The sequence below is a fragment of the Notolepis coatsorum genome (genome assembly GCF_963971535.1).
Source record: "Notolepis coatsorum genome assembly, chromosome: 3".
NCBI lineage: Eukaryota > Metazoa > Chordata > Actinopteri > Aulopiformes > Paralepididae > Notolepis > Notolepis coatsorum.
The window spans coordinates 201842407-201859306 of record NC_140167.1 but is presented as its reverse complement, the minus strand read 5'-3'; the positions used below and the strand labels follow the sequence as shown (position 1 = coordinate 201859306).

General features: G+C 40.1%; 1 protein-coding gene across 1 annotated transcript in view; it reads left to right on the top strand.

The window, feature by feature from the left end:
* map1sa (microtubule-associated protein 1Sa) overlaps positions 1–16900 on the top strand; it is a 94433-nt gene that overhangs the window by 26737 nt on the left and 50796 nt on the right. The window contains exon 2 of the mRNA XM_084310190.1: positions 15801–15902. Coding sequence (XP_084166316.1) covers positions 15801–15902 — 102 coding nt within the window. The remainder of the gene's footprint in view (positions 1–15800; positions 15903–16900) is intronic.

Below are 16900 nucleotides of genomic sequence, written 5' to 3'. Positions count from 1 at the left end.
AAACGGAAAAAACGGAATTTGAAAAAAAATAAAATGGAATTTGGAAAAAAATTAAACGGATTTCATATGGCTCTACACAATGCCATTAAAATATAATAAACTAGTTTGTGGAAAACGACGAGTTGAAAGTTTGGCCCATTATTGGCTAATAAAAAAAACATGCAAGTAGTGCAACGTAAACCTAGATGTAAACAAACTAGTGCTGTCGATAGATTAAAACAAATTAACTAATCTCTCAATTTTCTGTAATTAATCTAGATTAAAAATAGCATTTTTTGATTTAAGACCGAAAGCTTGTAACAGATATTTACTTGAGTAAAATCATGGAATTAATGTAAAATCAACACAAAGAAAGTATATTTAGATTCAAATACTATTTTAATAGTATTTTAATAGTAATATAAATCATATTAACTAGGGATGCCCCGATCGATCGGCCAGCGATCAGTATAAATATGCGATCGGGGAATTCCGATAATGAGTCATATTCGCAGATCGCGGAAACTGATCAAGTGGATATCTCACTTGCTGTCTGTCTCAGACGCACAGGACCTGCAAACTGCCGCTGCTCCCTAGCCCCGCCCGCACCCGTGTAGAGTTTGTAAACAGAGGAGGCGGCTCCTCTGCATTCGACCTGAGCTAACGTTAGCTACCTAGCTGTCGTTACTGTTTAAACAAAATGACCCAGTCAACTATTCACTTTTAGTAGGCATTGTCAACGGTATTTAGCCGGCTAGCTACTGATGGCTCCGGATATCAACAAATGCCCCAGGAAGTCTAGTAGTCCATGTTGATATCTCCGTTAGCTTGATTTGATTTGATTTGATTTGAAGTCTTTATTTCGAACATGCAATGAATACAACAAACAATAACAAAAAAGAAAAAAACAACTCAATCTGCATGTTCGAAAAGGGGTAGGAAGAAGTATACACTTATTTAATCCTACCCCTTTTCCACTACTCAAATGAGTGTACTATTTTAAACATAAAAAAGAAAAGAAAAAAAAATATATATATATATATGCAAAACAAAAACTATATATGTATAAAATAAAATAGAAAACAAAATAAAAATGTAAACACCCGTGAATATATCAAGTCCCTTCTTCATCCCTGTACCTTGTGAACATAATTTCCTTATACATCAGTTTGAATTGTCTCATGTTTGGACATTGCTTTAGCACCACATTTAGACTGTTCCACAGTTTCACTCCACATATCGAGATGCAGTGTCTTCTCATGGTAGTGCGTACGTTTAGCACCTTTAAATTGTGTTCTCCCCTCAGATTATAACCCCCCTCCCTATCAAAGAACAATTCTTGAATGTTTCTTGGAAGTGCATGACTTTTTGCTTTATACATTAATTGTGCCGTTTTAAATTCCACAAGATCATTTAACTTCAATGTCTTTGACTCCAGAAACAATATGTTAGTGTGATCACGATAACCTGCAATGTGAACTATCCTTATGGCCCTTTTTTGGAGTATAAAAAGTGGTTGTAGTGTAGACTTATAATTGTTTCCCCAGACTTCAGCACAGTAATTTAAATATGGTAAAACTAGTGAACAGTAGATAATGTAGAGTGATTTTCTATCCAGGATGTGCTTTACTTTACTCATGACTGAAATGCTTCGTGAGAGTTTAGATTGGACATGTTTTATGTGAGGTTTCCAACAGATTTTATGGTCTATTATTACACCTAGGAATTTATTTTCATAAACTCTTTCAATAATCACATCATTTATTTTAACTTGTACCTGAGTATCCAATCTACAGTTTCCAAACAACATAATTTTAGTTTTGCTCAAGTTCAATGATAATTTGTTTCTATCAAACCATTCCTTCAATTTCTTCATTTCAGATGTGATGACCTCCTAAAAGCTGCTGGACATTCTCACCAGAAAAAAAAAAAAGATTAGTGTCATCCGCAAATAAAATACATTTAAATATATTGGATACTTTACATATCTCGTTAATGTACAAGATGACGTTAGTTCTCTGTTCAAAACGAAATGTCCCATTGAACTAAAGTTCTGTCTTAACGTCATCTAGCCGGCTAGCAGTAGCTATAGATAGCTCTTGATATCAATGTCTTATAACATTGATTCAATGCGTATTGGAGCTGAGGGCTTGCTGAATGTGAAATGACCAAATAACCGTAACGTTACCAATAGGGTCCAGCTGCAGCGCCGGAGAATCCTTTTTGGAGCTGGAGGCTACTAGAGTACACAGACAGTGGAGCTGTTTGCAGATAGCGAGCATTTTGACTTGTTGCGTGGTGGCGATGTCTCGCAGATAATACAAGTACAAGTCTAATTATATAATATATATATTTTATAAAAAAAAAAAAAAAAAAATATAAAATAATTTTTAATTTCTTTTTAATCAAAAACAATCGGTATCGGATCGGTATCGGCCGATATGGCTCACGACGATCGGTGATCGGTATCGGTGGCAAAAAACGTGATCGGGGCATCCCTAATATTAACAACAAATGTGTTCCATCTTCATGTCAGATGATTTTCAAAAAGGTGCATGATAACGAGCAAATCTACTGCTGAAAGTTCAGAATGTTGAAGATTTTTTACTCCATAGATTAATCTAGATTAATTTATTTTAATGCTTTAATTAATTTAAATTAATCAAGTTAAAGCATTAATTTTGACAGCCCTAAAACAAACGCATGCTTTCTGAAATGGAGCGCAGCAATCGTGATGTGGGAGCTCCCGTTCCCGATGCAATCGAGTTTAAAACTGGTGAAATGTAAAAAAGACAAACAACCCAAGGCCTAAAAAAAATAATAGTTTGTTTCCGGTTGCCGACCGACCCTGCAGATTTAGGTGCGACCCAATATATTTATGAGTAAAAAAAAAGGAGAATTATATATATATAAAAAAATTATAAAGTTTCATAGAAATCTTAGTCAAACCTTTAGTATTATGGATATTAAACATGCTGGCAGAGTACATGCATCAATGTTGTTGTGAACATTTTAATTAAATAAAGAAATTCCCTATCCATAGTCGCCGTGGGAAAGAATAAAATATAAAATAAATTCCCTACCCACCCATGGCCTTAACTGACAACCAACAGGAAACGAACAATATTTTTTGTTATGCCCAACGTCAGAAGAATCAACAGGCTGGTGATTATCAAAGGGTCATGGATGATCAAAGGATGTACAATACTACACAAGACAGACCCTGGGAATAACATTATGAAGCAGAAAGTTCAAAGTTGTTTTTAGACAAATTAACAAAATGGTATGCATGCTTTTTATTGCTTTTTATTGCCATTCTCTGGGTAGTGTTGATCAATAAGAAGGATGATTGATGACGACTCTGCGCATCACTGTAAGTCCCACAGCTAGTGGGCGTTTTTTGCTGTGGTGAAATGACTGGTCAATTATAAGTCCCTTCGTTGTGGGCATATCATGTTTACTTGGCTCCATTGTCATGATGTCCGAAGATGCAACAATATATTGCGCTGCACATGGCTGTTTGTTTTGGAAGCGTCTGCATCATTTTCTAAATATCAGTCTCCGCCTAGAGTCTGCACTGTACTGTGGACTTTGGGCCTCATTCATGAAGCCATATAAGAACAGATTTCGCTCTTAACTAGCATTTCCTCTTATTTTGTTCTTACCTGGGATTCAGCAAAGTTTTCTTATTGTTGCTTTTCTCTCAGGCAAGAACTAATTCTAAGAGTGGTCGAGAGCACTCTTACCCAGATAAGAAACTCTTACCCAGATGAGAAACATTTAAAAAAGCCTACCATTCATGATAATAATAATACATACGATTTATATAGCGCTTATATGTAAACGAGACGAAAGTCTTTCTCTGGTCTGCATCCCCTTAACAATTGTGTGTATTGAGCCGTACTGTATTGTACCCATTCTGCATTCTGTTAATAAAATGTTCAATCAAATGTTCAATCAATCAAAACTCTGCTCCACACCTAAAGTTCTGAGCGCACTCTGAGTTTTAGCCACGGACATTTCAGAGAGAGATGACAGGTGACAGATCTGTCACCTCACCTGTCATCTCCCTCTGAAAGGAGAGAGCATATGGATCAGCGGCATATATATATATCAGTATACTGCATGCCGCGATTGGTTCTTGACAAGCGCGCAGCAGCCAGTCGTTCAGTATTGACGAAGCCTACTTTGCTGGAACGATTTATTTCACACTATACAGTACGTATAATTTATTTATTTTTTCATCAGATTAACACGCACACATGCGATGAGCGGCCCACAGGAACACACACATGCACTGAGTCGCAAGTCGTGAGACGTGTGTGTTATTTTGAGATCGCAAAGCGCTTCCTGTTGAATATATCAGATGGGGATCAGATGGCGAAACTCTGCTGTTTTACACACGCCTCATTCGCCTTATAAGGAGATGGTGGGCGTGTCTGTATGTAAATGATTTTAGCGCGAACGCGCTTTTGAGTTCAAGAGTGAGTGGGATTCATCACGCAAATCTCCTGGTTACGCACAGATTTAGACGTTAAGAACGGCTTGATGAATGTGGTCGTGGCTTTTTATTCTCTTAACAGACAGGTAAGCAAGAATATAAGAAAAATAATAAGAGTATTGTTGAATGAGGCCCATTGTGTCAGTCAGTTTTAGAAGTGTTGCTACTAATTATGAGTAAATTACAGTCATCATTAGGGATGGGTATCGTTAGGATTTTATCGATACTACTACTCTTATCGATACTGCTTAACGGTTCGGTACTTTATCGATACTCTTATCGGTTCTTTTTGATTATTATTTTTGCAAGAAAAAAAGACAATTAATTAAGAACAGAATCGACATTGCTTTATTATTTATACAACTTAATACTTTATAAATAAGTATTATAAATAAATATAATTTCTTCAGCAACAGCAGCAGCAATGTTCTTTTATATAACTTTATAAATAAATATAATAAATTAATATAATTTCTTCAGCAACAGCAGCAACAATGTTTTAAATGTGTCCGACTCTGAATTATAGACTTTTTATAATAAACAACAAATGCAAAAGGCTAACAGAACTGTGACACTCGTTCACCCTATCCTCTGTCATCCTTCCTCTAGCTGCTAGGGAGAAAGGACTTTGGGTGGTGGAGGGAGGTAGAGGGAGGATGTGTGGTGGCCCTGGGCTCACTGGCCTGGGACACATTGGTGGCTGACGCCTCAGCTTGACGATCTATAAAACGTTTTTAGATTGTAGTATTTGTAGCTAAACAATTATTTTGTTTATTAGCCTATTTGTAATAATTAGTTATTAGCCTAGGAAACTCCGTATCTTGGCTTACCGGCTGCAGTGGACGTGGATGCAGATGGACCACTGCGCGCAAGGCAGTCGAATACGGCGCATTTCTGCACGCTAATATCATGTTTTGCCAACAAATGTTTTGATAGGTTGCTCGTATTGCCACTCTTACTGGCAAATGTTTTGTTGCACTTGTGGCAACGTGCATTGTCGGCATTGACCCTTGTAAAGTACCATACTTTAGAACGCTTCGCTCTATCCGCCATGATCACGACTCAGTGCATGCAGAGCTGCTGTCTGTGTGCAGAGCGCTATAGCACGGGGCGTCGGGGACTTTCATTAAGGAGTACCCGTATGTAGTACCCGTATGTCTATGTGTAGCACTAGCGAGCGACTCGCGAGGAGTGTGTGTAATAATTGACTCGCTGGCTGCGGCTCGCTTCTCGTGCAGAGACAGAGAGAGGATCGTTCGCAACTTTTAAATAATAATAATAATAATAATTTCTCTAGAGTATCGATAGCAGTACCGAGGACGTCGGAGCTTATAAATACTCCGGTATTTTCTAATATAGTACCGGTTCCCGTTCAAAACCGGGGTCCGGGGGGCATCCCTAGTCATCATGCATGCTGGCATATGATGAGCAGCAGTGTTAACTCATGACGAGCTAGTCAAGATGAGAAGCACGTTCAGCCACAGACTCATACCCCCCCGACACTCAACTAACCGCCTCGGACAGTCCTTCATACCAGCGGCCATCAGGCTCCATAACAGTGGGCAGGGACTGCGGCCAGACATCCAACTAGAACTAATAGGAACCCAAGGAGGACAATAACACTACCTTATGATACTGCAGTGTTTCCCACAGGATTTTCAGAGACTATGGGGGGTGAACCTCCGACCCTCTAGGGGGGTCCTGGGGCATGCCCCCCCGGAATGTTTTCTTTTTTTACATTTGAAAGTTAAATGCATCAATCTGGTCCACTTTGAGAGCAAAATAAAGAGGCTAGATCTATGATTAACTTTGTGCTCAAAACACAAAATCGACTAGACTAGTGCTGGGGTGTCTCGAGGAGAGGTTTGGGAACCACTGGATTAGAGCAGACATTTGAGCCATCAAAGAAATGAAGCCAAAGTGGTTACCTGTGTTGAACAGGTTTATTTCTTTAGAAAATAAAAAAATATAGTAGATTACTATTACGACTACTACCACTGCCAATACTACTGATACATCCCTATTGGCAAACTTTATATTTAAAAAAAATAGAAGAGAAAATTGTAAAATGTATTAAATTTTTTTTGGTTCATTATACAACTGTGGCGTGACTAATTAGACGGGCCGCCACAGTCTAGGTAATTAATGGGAAACCCTGTGATACTGTGAATACTGTATATTTCAGTTAGTTAGATAGTACATTATTTTGACTTATTTGTTTACACTGCTTGTGTTGTTTTTACTACCTGTACTTACCCCCCCCCCATCCCCCATGCTGCTATGATGCCTGTATTTCCCCAAGGGGATCAATAAAGGAATATCTTATCTTATGATCACTAGTCTATGTTGATGATGAGCAGCAGTGTTACTGTTAACACTTTCAGCGCCACGCCTGGTTTTCCGTTTTACCGCTTGAATGCCACCATCGGCGCCAATGTTAACGTTAATATCGCCTAATCTATGTTTTAAATTATGGCTGTGTGTCTAATCTGCCCATCGCATTATCAAAGACTATTTTCCAGTCAGTGCTGTGAAGGCAGATTGTTTTTTTATCGCGTCGTTGCCGTTTCAGAGCAGTTAGAAAAGCCCCCGTTTTGATATAAAAAACAGCTCATTCTGGAGCATTCTATGAAAATCGTCTTTTAGTGGAATATTCCACAACGTTGATATTCGTCGGCCTTTTTATGAATCGTTTTCAAATAAACGCTAGATGATCAATATTATACGTGCACGCACGCACATTACGGCCGCGCACTGATAATCGCTCCGTTGATTTCCTCACGGACTTTTACAGTGAAACCGAAAGAAGACATTTCACAAAACAGCTTATAACTTCATCAAACTTACTCTGATTATCCTACCACTGATAACATAGAGTCCTTACCTGACATCAGATGGTATCCAACTGGTATATTCCAATTCCTGATCACCATTCGAAAAAATCGATACGTGTATGGATCCAACGCGATACAGTAGAACTCCATGATCCGCGGGGATCTGAGGCTCCAGAATGAACTGTGGTAACCCCGGCTGGATCAGTGAACTGGAAAATGTGGAGTACCGGATTTTTTTCCCCATTCATTGAGTCCATTCCAAAATCACTTATGTCATCTGGGTGACGACAGGGGGCGCTTTTTTCCACAGTGATCGCCTGCGCCCCTCGGCTATACTCGGGTAGGCTCGGGTGATGCAATAATTTTTTCAGAACGCAAAAAAAAAAAAAAAAAAATCCGAGAAATCTCGTGAGTGGCATGCAACCACCTATAAAAAAAACAGAGAAATCTCGTGAGTGGCACTGAAAGTGTTAACTGTGTACAGACGGTTTCAACCTGTATTTTAAATTAGAAAGCAAACTAAATAAATGGACAAGAGAAAAATAAATCTCAATTTGGTCAGTATTGTCATTTGGACAAACAAAGCCATTACTTCAAGAAAGACGAGTCTTTTTTTATTTTTATCTTTTATCGATATTATTTTTATTATTGAAATATATCGCGATAATTATCGTTTTATCGCCCAGCCCTAATATACCGTGATATACATTTTAAGCCATACTGCCCACCCCTACTACAGCGTGTTCGTATCAATAGTCTATGAACGCTATGCGAAGTGGGCGACTTGTTGTTTTTGGAAAAGCACAAACGCCAACCATTGAGGAGCTGGGAAAAACGAGCATCTCATGTTTTTCTGAATGTATGTATATGTACATTTAAAAAAGCTGTGACAATAAATTAATCTGAATCAGTTTTTACCTTTTTTATAGATAACTCTAGGTGTATTCCAATGCGACGCACCAAACTTACTCCATAGAATCGTCCTTCAACTCTCTCGCTGCTGCTTCCACTGTTTGTTTTCCTTCCTCCTCACACACGCACGCGCGCGCCTGACAGGATCTCAGGGAGCGTGAGATCTCCGTTTCACTTTTAGTGGACGCAAGTTACTGGGTAACCAAATAAAAAATAAGAGGGAATTTCTTTCGCAGGACATTAAATATAAATATGTCGGACTTCAACAGATTTTCCCGGTTTAAAAAAACCCCGGTTATGACCGGATAACGGGGAAACCCTGAGTCAAAACAGTTATTTCACCAGACGAACCACATGACCTTCACATGTTATTTCAGTACACTCTCACACTAGAGGTTGAACACTGTTGCTCATGTCTGCGAGATAAGTGCCATGTAGACGACCAGCCCCAGGAAGCCTAGTAGTTGTTAAAATGTCAGCTTTGGGGCAATGATTTGAATCCTCCTCCTCCTCCTCCCGTCTGACATTAGAACACGACGTCGACGCATGTAATTAAACTTGTTAACCGAGAGACGCCATCATGACATGGCTGAGTTTGTACAAGTTATTCTGAAGCGGCTGCTGAGCCACAGAAACACTGAACTTACAGAACCTGAACCCCCTATAGACCTCAACCCCTATTCCTATAGACCTAACCTATAGACCTAACCTATAGACCTAACCTATAGACCTGACCTATAGACCTAACCTATAGACCTAACCCCCTATAGACCTAACCCCCTATAGAGTTAGGTCTAGGAGTTAGGAGTTGCTCAAGGAGCTATAGCAAACGTTACTGGTGCTTGCCAGGTTGCATTGATGACAGACGGCTGTACTGACCTGGTGACCGAAAGCTATATGTTATCATCACTAGTTGCTGCTACGTCACGAGGACTGGCGGGTCACCACTGCGGTGTTGCTAACTAACATTGGAGGTTTACCCGCTCGTCATGTGGCAGACCACCTCGCGTGACGGTTAAAAGAAGCCATTCCCCATCCCTCGATACAAGTCCGACTGACTGGTGGAAAGTAAATGCGGGGAGATTCCCCAGGCTGGCAAAGCTGGCACGCCAGTACCTCTATAATATACCCGTGTTTTTGAACTGGTTGTGATGCAGGCTGCATGTGCTCCTCTCTGACCATGTTGATGTGCTCTATATAGGCTATCTTGTTGCAAAATAATAATAATAATAATAATAATAATAGCCTCATTAGAAATACTATTGTTGCTTCATTAACAGCTGGTTGTTTTCAGCGTTTTATGCGCGTAATCTGTTATTTAGTTAGGTCTATTGGCCATAAGTAGAATTTGTTTCACTTTATTTATTAAGTTAATATAAAACCGTGTTTAGAACATTTTAGATTTCTTTTTTTAAATACATGCTTTTGATAAGTGGGGAGTGACTTTTCTTTTTCTTTTGCCACATATGCAGCTCGCCTGCTTAAAGTCGATACAAATGTGTTTTAATATATGTTTCATATGCCATGCAATGTTGCGAGAATGCAATATGTCACTGCTGTGGAAATAAACCCTTTGATTGTGGAAACGAATACATTTGTTATTGTTTGGTAAAGTGGGTATTTTGTTACAATTGATCGATTAATTGATCGTTAACGTTGTCGATCGAGTAAGGAAGCCTAGTGTTGACCTTCCCTCGTCGTCGTCTCGCTTCAGTGAAATGTTTGGCAGATGAATGTTGAGTGAAGTTCTTACACACTTGCACACTATATATTTATTGGTCAAAGAGATTTGCACTACAACTCACAACTCATACCTCATTGCACCTTACCACCACAAGGTGGCACCACAAGCTAAGTTGTACCTCATCCCATTCTGCATTGTACTGTATATTATTGTATTGTAACTCAGTTACCTTCTCTACTCTGCATTGTATATTGTATATATGTATATTGAATTTTTTTGTTTTGTTACACTTGTTTACGTACTTGCCTTTCTATTTTATACTTATATTATACTTATCTATTTTACCTAGCACACTCTCGGGAGCAAAACAGAAAGAAGCATTTCATACAAAAGTGTTCTGTATGACAACTAATAAAGAAACTTGAACTTGAATGACCTGTTGACCTCTATACTGAGTAGCCCCCAGGGCTCCAGACTAACTTTTTTCACCACCGTCCCAGAACCGTCCCGAAATACAATTTTAACCGTCCCAAAGTGAATGTAACCGTCCCAAAAATCAAATGTTGTTTATTTACTTTGGTTTTGTCGTCTATAGTTGTTATTGCCATAAGAAACACCATTCAGAGAAGGGGAGAATTAATTGATTTAGTCAAAAGGCTCCCAGGTGGAAAGATTTCACAAGAATAATTATGATTAAAAATAAATATATATATATAAAAAATTGTGTTTAACAATATAGGGATATTTGGTCACGGTGCTGTTATAGTCAACCAATTGGAGCCATGTTGATTAAATGTATTTGTATTTTTTTTGTTATTACAAATGTGTGTTTATGGTTGAAAATGTTAGATAAATAAAGATCAAATCAAATCTAACTGAATAAGTTATCCTTCTTCTAACGAGAAAGAAAAACGTAGTTTAGCTTTAAACTATATAATGTCATTGCGTCCAGAGATTCCACCTTTGATAACTAAAGTAATGACACTTGACTAGTAATGAAACATGTCCCTTAGATCGCGCTGTCCTCCTGGTCGATATTGATAACTGCTGCTAAATTCCAGCGGGCCCTCCTCACTGAATAATATAGATTCATCATGTAGCTGAAGTGAAGTCGTCTATTTCTCCGTGTTCGTTTCGATAAATGTAACGTTATGCCAATTAACTCGCAATGGTAGTAACTAGTAACATTACGTGTTAGTATAGAATCGAATAGAAATCCTTTAATAATCCAGAGGGAAATTCGGCACTACAGAGCAGACTATGTATCGCTCACATTGAACAACAATAAACATTAGGTCAATATAGGACTAAAATAGGAATAACAATATAATAATATTAACAATAAGAATAAAATAGTGTGAACTATGGATTAATCAGTGGCAGTCTGATATACGTTAGTCAGTAACGTTAGCTATAATAAGCAGCTATAACTAGAACGCGTCGATAACTCTATACAGTTCCAATAGACTAACATTACACTTCTGTGATTTAAATGTGTCCTCACCTTAGACTCAGGCCCTGGGCCTGGGGTAGTATTGCTGGATGCAGTTCCTTGTTGGTCAGTTTGGGACTGTTCTCCATCTTCTGTTGTTCACCCTCTTCAAATAGCGCAGCATGTTTATTGTTTACAGTGCTCGCTTCACTGAGAGTATGCCACAGTGACAGTATAGCGTGTTTTTTTATTTATTTTACTTTTCGCGGTGTTTTTGTACAGTGGAGAAAGCCTAGGTAAGAGAGATTTCCCTCACCTAGTCACCTGTTAACACGTTTTAATTTTTTGGAGCGAGATTCATTTGGGGTGTGATGCTGCTGCTGCTGCTGCGGAGAGGTGGGTAGGAGCTTGATGTTGGATTAGCGTATCGCTGCCTTGGGAGACTGAGATAGACATTGGATTCGGCTAATCATGCAACGTTTAGATTCACCATTTGACAGCAATATATGACAGTCGGCTAATTTACATTTCCTGTGAAAAAAAGAAAAAATCCTCCCCGTCCCGGTTGCGTCCCAAAAAAGATTTCTGTTCGTCCCAAATCAATATTTTATCGTCCCCGGGACGACGGGACATCGTTAGTCTCGAGCCCTGGTAGCCCCATCTCTCTGTTAACCCCGTGGTGTTGACCTCTATACTGAGTAGCCCCATCTCTCTGTTAACCCCGTGGTGTTGACCTCTATACTGAGTAGCCCCGTCTCTCTGTTAACCCCATGGTGTTGACCTCTATACTGAGTAGCCCCATCTCTCTGTTAACCCCGTGGTGTTGACCTCTATACTGAGTAGCCCCATCTCTCTGTTAACCCCGTGGTGTTGACCTCTATACTGAGTAGCCCCGTCTCTCTGTTAACCCCATGGTGTTGACCTCTATACTGAGTAGCCCTGTCTCTCTGTTAACCCCGTGGTGTTGACCTCTATACTGAGTAGCCCCATCTCTCTGTTAACCCCGTGGTGTTGACCTCTATACTGAGTAGCCCCATCTCTCTGTTAACCCCGTGGTGTTGACCTCTATACTGAGTAGCCCTGTCTCTCTGTTAACCCCGTGGTGTTGACCTCTATACTGAGTAGCCCCATCTCTCTGTTAACCCCGTGGTGTTGACCTCTATACTGAGTAGCCCCGTCTCTGTTAACCCCGTGGTGTTGACCTCTATACTGAGTAGCCCTGTCTCTCTGTTAACCCCGTGGTGTTGACCTCTATACTGAGTAGCCCTGTCTCTCTGTTAACCCCGTGGTGTTGACCTCTATACTGAGTAGCCCCATCTCTCTGTTAACCCCGTGGTGTTGACCTCTATACTGAGTAGCCCTGTCTCTCTGTTAACCCCGTGGTGTTGACCTCTATACTGAGTAGCCCCATCTCTCTGTTAACCCCGTGGTGTTGACCTCTATACTGAGTAGCCCCATCTCTCTGTTAACCCCATGGTGTTGACCTCTATACTGAGTAGCCCCATCTCTCTGTTAACCCCGTGGTGTTGACCTCTATACTGAGTAGCCCCATCTCTCTGTTAACCCCGTGGTGTTGACCTCTATACTGAGGCCTAACAAAAATAATAGTTGGTTTCAGGTTGGTTGTCAGTTTGGCCATGGGTAGGTAGGGAATTTATTTTATTTTATTTTTTTATTTTATTCTTTCCCACGGCGACTATGGATAGGGAATTTCTTTATTTAATTAAAATGTTCACAACAACATGGATGCATGTACTCTGCCAGCATGTTTAATATCCATAATACTAAATGTTTGACTAAGATTTATATGAAACTTTATTCAAAAAAAAAAAAAAAAAACGGATTTTTTTTTTTTTTTTTTTTTAATATATAATTTTTTTTTAAAACTCATAAAATATATTGGGTCGCACCTAAATCGGCAGGGTCGGTCGGCAACCTGAAACCAACTATTATTTTTGTTAGGCCTGAGTAGCCCCATCTCTCTGTTAACCCCGTGGTGTTGACTAAAGTTGTTCCGATACCGATACCAGTATCGGAAATGCCGCCGATACTGCCTAAAATGCTGGTATCGGTATCGGCGAGTACCCTCTAATGTTGCGCTCCGATACCATATGACGTAATTTATCAACAACACTGCGGACGTTGGGCTCTGTAGATATACCCTACTCGCTGAGTGAGCATTATAAAACAAACGTGTGCTTAATAGACCGTGAATTAAAGTGTCAATTGCCATTTGTCATTTTAACAGCAGAGCAGATACTTTCTTAAAATGCCATCGTCCCGACAGAGCGCTGTTGACGGGGAGCTCTGATGAGTTCACTTGGTGGCTGGTGTTATTAGCATTGAACAGCTAACCGAAAGCTAGCTTTGACGTTACCTTGGCTAAAGTTGGGGCTATTCATAATCCAGCAATAATGGCTGCAGACCTGCAAGCAAAGTACAGCAAGTTGGCAAAGGAGTATTCCAAGTTAAATCACAATGTCACCAGTAACGTTACAGTCTTCTATGGTCTTTCCATAGATGCTAGCTAACCTAGCTCACGGTAACGTCGTCATTGCACAATTGCACGTCGCGTACACAATTAATGACATGTTGTGGACAGCCATATCGGCGACAATGTTTAGCTTTTAGTGCCAAATGATAAGAGTCTGAGGCGGAGTCTCAAAAGAGAATGTTGAATATTTATTGTGCAAAAATCACAACAGTTCCTCTGCTACTTCAACGGAGCCTTGTAGACTGAGTAGGGTATATCTGCAGAGCCACTGGGTAGCGAGTGCAAAGCGAGTGGATCATTGGAGTAGGGTATATCTGCAGTGCTGCAGCCCCATACTCATTGATTAATGATACTAATACAAATCTATACAATCACCTGTTGAATAAATACCATTACTTTCTAGTTATTACTAAAAAACAGTATATATAAAACAGTATCTGTAAAAAAAAATATATATATATAATTTATATACTTTTTTTTTTTTTTTTTTTTTATATGTATGCACTGGTATCGGCCGATACCCAAAGCTTAGGTATCGGAATCGGATCGGAAAGGAAAAAATGGTATCGGAACATCTCTAGTGTTGACCTCTATACCAGCGTTTCCGTTAGAACATATTCGTGCCGGTCTGGGTGTCCTGCAAGATTTCTATCACCGGACATATTCGAGATATTCCGGTCAGAGTTTTAAACAGCAGTCTATTATAATCACATTTTTATGAGCTAACGAATTCCGTTATAATTGGACATGTGTATTAATTACATCAAGCGAAGAATGAGAAATTGATTTGCAGAATCAAATTACTATCTCTCGCCTCTCAAGTTAGTGCGATACGCTACCAGCATCAAGCTCCCGCCCCGCAGGCTCCCGCTGCAGCAGCTCTGTCACACGCACCCCCAAATGAATCTCGAGTCGACATCGCTTCACCTCGTTGTATCAGACACGTCACACATATCATAATGTTCAACTTCACACACAGCAAACTGTAGTTGATCATCACATTGCCTCGTTTGCTAGCTCGTCGCCACATGCAGAGAGGACGAGCCACATGCGTGTAACAGTAACTCATTTGTTAATTTCATTATAGGTTATAGCCTACATTAGTTATAATCAATAATATGCATTACTATGTGACACGGCAGTCAACCAACAGTTGCAGTCAACACTAGTCACTCACCCCGTCTCTCGTTGTGCCTATCCGTTTTGTACCTGCGACGGCTGCGAGAACAGCGACTTTAGTTGCTGGTTCGACTTTAATAGATCCCCATTGGAACAGGCGAGGCTCGCAACGGTAGCAGCAGACTGGGGATGCTCTTTGTGGTTCAATCAATAAATTAATAGTAAAAGTACGCTCGACATTTTTGTTTCTTTTCCGCGGGAGCCACCACGGCATCAGCGTCAGCGGTCTCTGTGACTTCAAGTTCAGAAGACTCATCTTCGTTGTCATTATTAGACCTGCTTGTGCTTGGTTTCATGAAATATTTACTAAGCTTAGCTTGTTTCGCCATCTCTCTCTCTTCCTCGTATACCTGTTTGTCGTTATAAGTTTCACATCTGAGCGGCGCCATCCTATCAGAGTGAAACAACAATGAAACTGAAAATGGAATTATTGTTTCGTTCATTCGCATATGCTATTTAATTTTAGCCGATTTTAATACAATTCAAATAATAAAATTGTGCTTAGAGGAATTATTTTCACCGGACATTAAGACCGGAGATATTTAAATATTCGGACTTCAACATATTTTGCCGGTCAAATACCGGTAATTACCGGCTAACGGAAACGCTGCTCTATACTGAGTAGCCCCATCTCTCTGTTAACCCCGTGGTGTGCCCCATCTCTCTGTTAACCCCGTGGTGTGCCCCGTCTCTCTGTTAACCCCATGGTGTGCCCCGTCTCTCTGTTAACCCCATGGTGTGCCCCATCTCTCTGTTAACCCCGCGGTGTGCCTCTGTCTCCACAGGCGTCCGCTCCTGGGACGTGGACCAGGCCGTCTGCAACCTGGATGAGCAGCTCAAGCTGTTTGTGTCGCGCCACTCTGCCTTCTTCTCGGAGGAAGTCCGAGGTAAAAACCGGGATGATGATGTCTGTTGGATGATTTTATTGCCGCCAACACTAGGGCTGAACGATTAATCGATTTTAAAAATCGAAAGCGCGATTTGGAATGATGCAATTATCAAATCGCAAAAAAAAGAAATAATCGCAAATTATTATTATTATTAAATTTAATCGCAATCGCAATATCTGTCAGAAAAATCGATAATTTCCCAAAATCGTGCAGCCCTATGGAATTGGTTGATTTAGCCAACATACAACAGAACGAGTATCATTACAAATAGATGTAATGAATAGATGGACAACAAGTCGGTGTAACCGTCAGCTGTTCTCACATTGACACTGACTGGCAAATGAAGAATTATGAAAGTAAGATCATATTTTTGTTGGGAAAATGTATTATCGGCTATTGTAATAATTCTGCCTCATGAACATTGGCAAGCTTTCCATTTTTGCACAAAATGACTAACGTTGTTGTTTAAGCATTTTTGGTTGAAATAAAATGACACGTAATTATTTTTACGATTAATTGCGAATAGTTTCACGTCGAGCTACAGATTGTGGATGAATACACACAGACGGGTACACCGTGCCAATGTTCACGCTTTATTTGTTTTAAACGAGACGATTTAGAAACGTGTCCGTTAGAAACACATTGCAAGTTCAAGCGAGGTGGACCAAGGTTGTTAGTCGAATCGAAAATCGCATCGTGGCAGACTTTGTGATATCGGCAAATATGGTATCGTCCAATCTCTCTTTATTAATATGGTATTGTGATGAAATGTGCCGTTATGTGACTCTCCTGCAGACAGTGCGGTCCTTCATCACAGGCTCCTCGGCCCCGGGGCCGCTGCTGTTCTCACAACACGGCGACACTCAGCTGACTGCAGGAGCGCCGCCAGTATATTCCTCCGCTTAATTCAGAGCGAAACGCAGTCAAACAAACGCTCTCCTGTTTGACGAACGCTTGTCTAACGTTCCCGAGCCGGTTTGTGACTTAATGTACCT